Source organism: Eimeria maxima, genomic scaffold (assembly GCF_000499605.1).
Source record: "Eimeria maxima Weybridge genomic scaffold, Emw_scaff201, whole genome shotgun sequence".
In the NCBI taxonomy this organism is placed as follows: Eukaryota; Apicomplexa; class Conoidasida; order Eucoccidiorida; family Eimeriidae; genus Eimeria; species Eimeria maxima.
The window spans coordinates 26,691-35,000 of NW_013564896.1; the positions used below are offsets into that span (position 1 = coordinate 26,691).

Sequence of the window (8,310 nt, forward strand, 5' to 3'; positions counted from 1 at the left end):
ATCTGTTGACGGACGGCGCCCTCCTCCAGTAGACCGCTGACGACAACAGGCGGACCAAACCCCTGGACCTAAACCCTAAACCCTAACTCCATTACTTTTCTATGGGTGCTTCCTTCCCTCAACAGGAAATATAAGCCCTAAATCCTAACTGTCTCCTACAGTTAATAAACCCCCAATCTTAAATGACGGCTCTACACCCTAAACCCTAAGTCGTCACCGCTGCTTCTCTGCTGGGCTAAAACAATAAACCCCAGATCCTGAACACGTGTGGCCATAGCTGCGCATCCCCCGGCGAGTACAGCGCTATATGTACCGTTTGCTTATTTCATAGGGTTTAGGGTTTAGTGTTTGGAGCTGCTAAGTGTTAGAAGTCTCTGTCGTCGGTGCTTGTAGGCTGTGTAGTGTCTTTAAGGGTTCGTCCGTCCCGTTTTCCCCTCCGTCATTTCTTTGTTACTGTCTACCTCCCTGTACCCCCTACATTTCTGTCACCTGTCTGTCTGTACAAATATCTCCCCTTGCCCTTAGGAAACGATTCGTCTCCTTATAAAGTAGCCTCTCTCCTCATCTTTGCTGCTGCTTCTATCCGCCTGTTTTGTGCCTGTCTCCTGTTCTTTCCTTTTGTTTTGTTGTCTCTTGGTTTCCTTTTAATTGACTGTCTGCCTCATCTCCCTCGTCTTTTTTTCTGTCTCCTCACTCGCGTCCCCGCGCCTTCTCTTCTTCCGTTTTTCTCCCTCTCTTTCCCTCTCTATTTTTGTTGTTCTCTTTGCCCCTCTTCTTTCTTTTGCTTACCACCCGCCCCATCCCTTTATTATATTTATTTGTTTCCCTCTGGCTGTCTCCCTGTTATTTGTTGTTGACTTGTTGCTGCTGCCTACAAACCCTAAACCCTAACATCTAAATAATAAACCAAAATGGTCCTGTTTAGAAGAACGGATACAACAAACAAGTACATGGTTTTACAAAAGACAGAAAAAGACAAACAGAGAAAAGCGAGAAAGTACCCCTCACCCCTCTGCTTGTCTCCTCTTTGTTCCGCCCATGAGGAGGAACGAAAGGGAGACACTAAAACCCTAAACTATACACAGAAGGCAACAGACTCAGTTGTCTCTCCTTTAGTTACACTTCCATCCACCTTATAACCCAAAACCCTAAACCCTCACCGAAGCCGTCTCTCATGACAGCTCAGGGGCCCCTTCCCCCCGTATTTAAGTACACCTCTGACGCCCCCACAAACTGCCTCTCTTCCTTCTTCTTCCTTGCAGCAGCCAACGCCTCTCGCGCCTCCTCCGCCAGCACTCTGTAGTCCAACGGCTGCTGCATGGCGGGCCCCCCAGGGGCCGCCCTAGGGGGAGTAAACTCCCTTGTTCGGGCACCTGTGACGGGCCCCTGCTGCAAATGCGCTGAAGCTTCGTACCATAGAGAACCCCGTGCGGGTGGCGAGGGCCTCCTAAGGGCCCTGGAGGCCCCTTGGGACCGGTGGGCATCCTCGTTGGCGTCTTCCGTGAACCAAGGGGACGGGTATGAGGGGGCCCCCTGTGGCAAATGAGACCAGGAAGGGGTCCCTTCCCTGTCACTGTCTGTCGAGCGACAGCTATGCAACATCGATTCATCATCTCCAGGGGTCCCCTCTGTAAAGCCCCTCTCAGGGTACTGTAACTCTCCAAATGAGGGCATCCGGGCCCCCCCCAGTCGAGTACCCTCTCGCGACCTTGTACCAATGCTGTGAGGGGCCTCCAATATGGCTGCTGCAGCAGCTGTGGGGGCCCCCGCAGCCTCGGCAGTCACAAACGGTTCCTGGGTCTGCTGCTGTTGTCCTTCAGCGGGTCCCTTGCTGCTGCTTCGGGGGGTCGGGGGGCCTCTGTACAGGGCCCCCCTAGGGGTATAGGGGTTCCCTGAGACGAGGTGAGAGAGGAAGCCATTGAAGTCCAAAGGCAACGCTAGAGCCCCCAAGAGGGCATGAGGGGCCCCCTGCTTTAAAGCGCATATCTCCGTGTACACCTGAGATATGTGCTCCCGTATCTCCTTCCTGAGAGCAACAGCAACAACAAGATGAAGCAGCATTAAACACTAAGACAGCGAACGACGACGTGAGGGTTGAGCCTTTTCCACAAATTCCTATGTAAGGTTTGCATACACCGCAAGCATGTGCAAGAACAACTCCTGCTACCGCAGCAACAGCAGCAGCGGCAGCAGCAGGCACGGCATCTCCTGCGGCTGCCCTGCTTTTAGGGTTTAGGGTTAGGTGTATTGCCCTTTCTAACCTAGTAGTGGCTACTGCATCGGCCAAAAACGTATATTGAGCGTCTCCAAGCGAACCCAAAAGGATCACCTGCAGCAAACCCTAAACACTAAACCCTCAAACCTTAAACACCTAATTCAAGACTACTGGCGATCAGAAACCCTGCACATTGTCCCAAGAATGCGCCCGCAGAAACTCCTAAACCCTAAACCGTAAACTCTAGGCAATGCACAGGGAGCCACCCAACCCACTTCAGCTGCCTCTTCGTTTTTCTGCCTTCCCCCTGACGCCTCGTCTGGTCCTACCGACCCAGAGGCCCCCAAGGGGCCCTCCAAGGGCCCCCCTGAGGTTCTTGTTGCAAGGGACCCCAACTCCGATAGGCGCCGACCCGCCATGATAAGATGCATCAAAGGCCGCAACAAAGACGAGACCCGCAGCCAGCACCTCCTGACACCGCAGCAAACCCTTAATCCGAAACACTACGCCCTAGGCCCTGTCCAGGGACTCTAAACCCTAAACCCTAAGCTTATATTCTTCTCTTAGAACCTGAGGCCCCGTCCTTCACGGCTACGGTCAGAACCTGTCGCCTAGAACGCCTACAGAATGCTAGGACTGGGGTTTGGGGCTTAGGGCTTGGGGCTTACGCGGCAAGCTGTGTGAGGCAGTTGTCATGGATAAGCCGAATCTCCTCAAAGTCCCTCCGCCCCCTTGCCGCTTCCTCCACCTCAGTGAAGACAGGCTGCACTCAAAGCAGCAAACCCCAACCAGGCGTGTTGCCCCAGAGGCCCCCCTTGAGGACGTTCTGAACGGAGGCCCTTGGAAGTAACACCTCTTACGTCCATGTGGGGCCCCTAGGGGGAGCCCAACACGGGCCCCCCTTGTGCTGGCGTTTGCTTGCTTGCATGTATTGTGTCTTACAGTGATTGCGTAGCACTGGAAATATGAAGAAATTGACGAAAGATAAAAAATCAACTCCGCTCGTGCAGCCCACAGGTGGGAGGCCACAAGCTGCCGAGATACCTCATGGCCGGGAGGGGGCCTTGCAGCGAAACGTAAGCCAGAGGAATACCTACATGCGTAGGCCCTAAAGGGAAGAAAACAGGAAAGGAGAGATGCATGAAAACAACATCCAAATCTAGAGGTAGCAGGAAGAGACGTGAAGGAGAATGGACAAGATACACAGAACAAGCAGCTGCTGCAGTAGCAGCAGCAGAGGCAGCATTTAGACAGAAACAAACACAAGACAAAATAGAACGGCAAAACCATAACCCACTTTCTTAGAAAACATCCCCGCCTCCACAGCTGTTGCAGATCGACCTCAAGAGACCTGAAGCAGCAGCAACGCAGCAGCAACAGGAGGAGCAGAAGCAATAGAATTTGCAGCGCTGGCCAACCTCCTACTTCTCCTCGACAGACAGCAGCAGCATCCATTCACTTCCGTGAAAGGGTTTAGGGTTTATGGTACCTCAGCTGCAGCAGTAAAGAGAAGAGGGCGTTGTAAGTATCTACTGCTGCATCCGTGAGCAGCAAAGGAAGAGGCCAAGAAGCTCCTTGGGGGTCTAAGAGTAATCTGGACATGAAGGTCTCTACTGGTCTCCCCTCCAAAGACAAATGCTGCTGCTGCTGCTGTTGCTGCTGCAAACCCCGCAGCTGCAGCGGAGGTGGCTGCGCCTCGTGCTGCCATACGCAAACGCGAATACACCTGAAAACGGAAGCAGCAGCAGCGTCAGTAGCAAAAGCAAAGGCGTTAACCCCACCAGCAGGCAACACAAGCAGCACAGTCAGATGCAGCAATAGCAGCAGCAACAACAACAGCAACAGCACCATGACGACAGAAAGTCTCCTCTGAATCATACCAGTCATTGTTTTCAAACGTTGGTGGAGTAGACGGCAGAGGCGGTCCTGCGGCAGCAACAGGAGGAGCAGAAGCAACACCACTACAGTAGCAGCAGCAGCGACAGCTCCAGCAGCTGCAACAACAGCACAACACCAGCGAGAGCAATAAAAACAGGAGGAACACCTGCAGCAGCAGCAAAGAGGGTACCTGGTGCGGAGGTGCCTCCTCGTTGCAGCTGTCGGTGTTCATATCTCAGGGGGAGAGAGAACAACCTGAAAGGCAAGCAAACAAAATAAACCCTAAACCCTAAACCCTAAACCCTAGGCAAGAAAGAGGCAAGTAAAAGGAAGAATCACATCAAAACCCCCAAGCAACGGAAGGAAGACAGCAGCAGCAGCAGCAAAATCTGTGGCTGCGACTGCGGTAGTAGCCGTAGTAGTAAGAGCGTCGGCACGAGCTAAAGCAGCAGCAACGACAGCAGCAGCAGCAGAAGGTTCGCACCCAGCATAGGCTGCTCCTAGCCTTAGGGCAATGAGGCTGCTGAGCTGCAAACAAGCATCCACAGGCTACGCCACACTGTGAAAACTTTGCGGGGGTTTTCTAGGTTTTAGGGTTTGGTGTAGAGAGTTTAGGGTTTGGGAAGGCGCAAACGTGGACTGATTCACACAGTGCGTCAGCGACAGCCCAGGAGAAACGGAGCAGCAGCTGCTGCAGCAGGCACCAACAACAACAGCAGCAACAGCAAGAACAGCAGAAGAGGAGGAGGAGCAGCAGCAGCGGAATCAGCACAGTTGTCCCTGTCTCACTTCAAAGCCCTTCATCTCCAACAATGGTGTGGGTCCACCGGCACCCCGTAGGGAGCCCAGAAGCTTCTGCTGCTGCTGCTGCTGCTGCTGTGGTGTCCCTTTTGTTGCTATAACCCGCAGGCGCTCCCTCTCTAAGGAGTAGTCGATTCTGCAGCAGAATCCAAGGAGCAAAAGAGACACAAACAAGCTAGCATCGGCAACAGCAACAGCACAGGCACCTGCCTTGCCAACAGGAGCAGCAGCAAGACGAGCAGCATCAATAGGAGCATAAGCTGCAGCAACGGCAAAGGCGGACGGGCAAGGTTTAACAAGAGGTGCATCAAGGGCAGCACCTGCATCTAAAACAGAAACGGCAAAAGCAGTAGCAACAAGAGCTGCAGCAAGCACTGCAGCAGCAGCAGCAGCAGCAGCAAGAGCATACTCCACGAATATCTCCTGAGACTCTAGGCGGCAGTTAGGAGGCAGAGGCCAAGACATGCATCCCCGACACAGGAGAAGGGCCTGCGGTAGGTTGCAGCAAGGCGCTGCTGCTGCTGCTGCTGCAGAGAGAGTCCCCCCAGCTACCGTAGTGCGTTTAGGAGGCTCCCCAGGCAAAGCCCAAGGATGCGCAGGTAGTCGCAGCAGCGCCTGCTGCTGCTGCTGCTGTTGTTGTTGCTGGGAAAAGATAAGAGAAGCAGAAGTCGCCGTAGGGGCCTCTGCCGCCTGCAACACATCCTGTTCAAACTGACAAGCAAGGGCCCCCTCACCTGTACAGACACAGCAAGCGCAGCAGCAGCACATTAAGCAGAACCACCACCAGCCGCAGATGCAGCAGCAGGAGACGCAGCAGCAGCACATGAAGCAGCAGCAGGTGCAGCAGCAGCAGCAATAAGAGCAGCACCTAGCAGAAGATCTGCTTCGAGTGTCAGAGTGGGACCGGATCCCTCCTGAGGGTTTTGAATAATCCCAAGGCGAATCTCCAAAGCCACGCAGTCCCCTGCACACCAAACCCTAAACCCTAAACCCTAAACCCTAAACTCTAGCCCCTAAACCGGAGATATTAAACGTTAAGCTTTAACTTCCGAACCGAAAGGCGTGCCGACGAAGTATAGATGGACAGTCGTATTACAGGATAAGGAACGGTTTAGCAATTAGGGTTTAGCCATTAGGGTTTAGGGTTTACCGAGGGACGGCCAAAAGAGGTCACTAGGGCCCCCTTGACCCTGAGGAGAATTATGGGCATCGGAGGTAGACACTACATGGGGTCCATCTCTTAATGAGACAGGGGCCCTGTTGCTTTGCAGTACCAGTACTACGCAAGCACCAACTCCTTCGGAGGCCTCTAAGGGGGCCCCCCTCGGGGCCTCCAGCCGGAACTTAAAGCCGTGCTGCACAAGCGCAGCAGACAAGGGGGCCCCTTTACCATGACGGGTAGCACCTATTTTGTTTTATGGCAAGGAAACAGACAAGTAAGCATAATTAAAAAACAAATAAATAAATAAATAAATAAACAAATAAATAAATAAATCGATCAATCAATCAATAAATCAATAAATAAGCAATAAAGACAAACAACAAGAAGCAAGCAGAGAAAGAGGAGATAAATACATACCTTAAATCCATGCCTCATTAGCTGACGTTCAGGGTGCAGCACAGCTCCAAGGGGACAGTCCCCTCTTGCTGAGGGGCCCCCACGGGGGCCCCCAGAGTGTGGGCAACGGCAAAAGAGAATCTCCCCATTATCTAGCCTGAGGACAACCCCTAAACCCTTGAATCATAAACCCTAAACCCCTAAACCCTAAATTCTAAACCCTAGACGCAAACCCCAGACCCTCATATGCAAACGCTTCTCACAGCCACAGGAGCAACACACCAGCAACAGCAACAGCAGCAGCAGCAGCAGCAGCAGCAGCAGAGTACCTTGCTGTTCCTCTAAAGACAAGATCGGATTCTTGTAGTATTTTTTCTTTTATTAGGCTGAGGGTTTGCCTAGCAGCAGCAGTTGCTGCTCTTAAGGAAAACCCTAAACACTGCAAAGATGGATCTACCAAGGCTGTCTTCCCGTCTCCTTGAGGGGGGCCCCCAAGGGGCCCCCATAGGGGCCCCCCTTGGGTACTACCTACTACCCTCCCCCCATACGCTGCTGCAGCACAAGGGGAGGTCAGGGAGACACCTTGATGGCCCCCTAGGGTTTGTAATTCATTACTAATGCCTGAGGAGACAAAGGAGACACATATGCAACTATATATGACAGACAAAGGAGACACAAAAGTAATTCTGTAAGAAAAGGAGACACAAATCTAAAATATAAGAAGGAGAAAGGATACACAAATGAATATATAAGGGTTTGTATGGGGTGCTTTAGGGCCCCTGGGGTCTGCATCCTATTAGGGGGCCCCCGCTAGGGCATGCAGGGCTCCCTTTTGTGGGGTTGCTGGGGCCCTCACCTTGGGTGGCAGACTGCTGCTGCTTCTGAGAAGACTCAGGGGCCCCTCTTCCTGCTGCTGCTGCTGCCGTCGCTGCTGCTGCTGGTGCAGCGAACTTCGGATTGGTCTGAGCTGCTGCACCTGCCCAAAGGCCCCTAACGCGAAGGGACAAGGGGCCCCCTGGGGGCCCCCAACGGTCATCAGAGGGGCCCCCTAAGAAGCGGCGGCTGCTCTCGAGGAAGACAGTAAAGAAGAGGCCTGCAGCAAAGCCACTCAAACCCTAAACCCTAAACCCTAAATGGTGTAGGGTGAAGGAAGTAGATAGTGTAGTGTGAAGGAAACAGAAGGGGACAAAAAGGGACACGGAGACAAAAAGGGACAAGGGTACAAAAAGAGACAAAAAGAGACAGGGAGGAAAAAAGAGATAAAGGAAGACAAGGAGACAAAAAAGGGAAGGGAGACAACTAACCATCTCCTAATAGATAAGAGTCTCTTAGGGCAGAGAGACAATTAAATAAAAATCCTCCTTCTGCTAATGCTGTCCACAGTAACCCGGACACCTAAGGAGACAATAAAGGAGACAGCAGCAGCAGCAGCAGCAGCAGCAGCAGCAGGTATAAAGACACTTAGGGATAAAAGGAGACAGCTGGAGATATTTAGAGACACCACGAGAGTAGCGGAGACAAAAGGAGACACATGCAGTCATAAGGAGACACAAAGAGACAAACGGAGACACTAGGAGACACAAACAAGAAAGGGAAGGAAAAAGAAGAGAGAAAAACAAAAAGGAGACACATAAACAAAACAAAAAGGAAAAGAAATAAAAGAGACAAACAAACAAAAAAAAGATAAAAAATAAAAAATAAACAAACCATGGTCTTATATGTGGCTCTATTCGCCAACTCTAGGGTTTAGGGTTTAGGGTTTAGGGTTTAGGGTTTAGGGTTACAATGGCACGTAAGATCTTTAGACAAGGAAGGATGACCGCAGCAGGAGAAGAAGGATGAGAAAAGGCCGTCCTCT

General features: G+C 52.1%; 1 protein-coding gene across 1 annotated transcript in view; it reads right to left on the reverse strand.

Annotated features, from left to right (window-relative positions):
• Positions 1-1,182: 1,182 nt before the first annotated feature.
• The window catches only part of EMWEY_00021370 (gamma-tubulin complex component 4, putative), a gene marked incomplete at both ends in the record, with an annotated part of 9,035 nt that continues 1,907 nt past the window's right edge, over positions 1,183-8,310 (reverse strand). The window contains 17 exons of the mRNA XM_013480510.1: positions 1,183-2,026; positions 2,262-2,329; positions 2,491-2,686; positions 2,884-2,978; positions 3,158-3,308; positions 3,705-3,941; positions 4,096-4,141; positions 4,284-4,348; positions 4,578-4,621; positions 4,883-5,030; positions 5,304-5,628; positions 5,763-5,858; positions 6,045-6,249; positions 6,474-6,609; positions 7,001-7,073; positions 7,309-7,545; positions 8,245-8,308. Of these exons, the coding sequence (XP_013335964.1) occupies positions 1,183-2,026; positions 2,262-2,329; positions 2,491-2,686; positions 2,884-2,978; positions 3,158-3,308; positions 3,705-3,941; positions 4,096-4,141; positions 4,284-4,348; positions 4,578-4,621; positions 4,883-5,030; positions 5,304-5,628; positions 5,763-5,858; positions 6,045-6,249; positions 6,474-6,609; positions 7,001-7,073; positions 7,309-7,545; positions 8,245-8,308 (3,030 nt within the window). The remainder of the gene's footprint in view (positions 2,027-2,261; positions 2,330-2,490; positions 2,687-2,883; positions 2,979-3,157; positions 3,309-3,704; positions 3,942-4,095; positions 4,142-4,283; positions 4,349-4,577; positions 4,622-4,882; positions 5,031-5,303; positions 5,629-5,762; positions 5,859-6,044; positions 6,250-6,473; positions 6,610-7,000; positions 7,074-7,308; positions 7,546-8,244; positions 8,309-8,310) is intronic.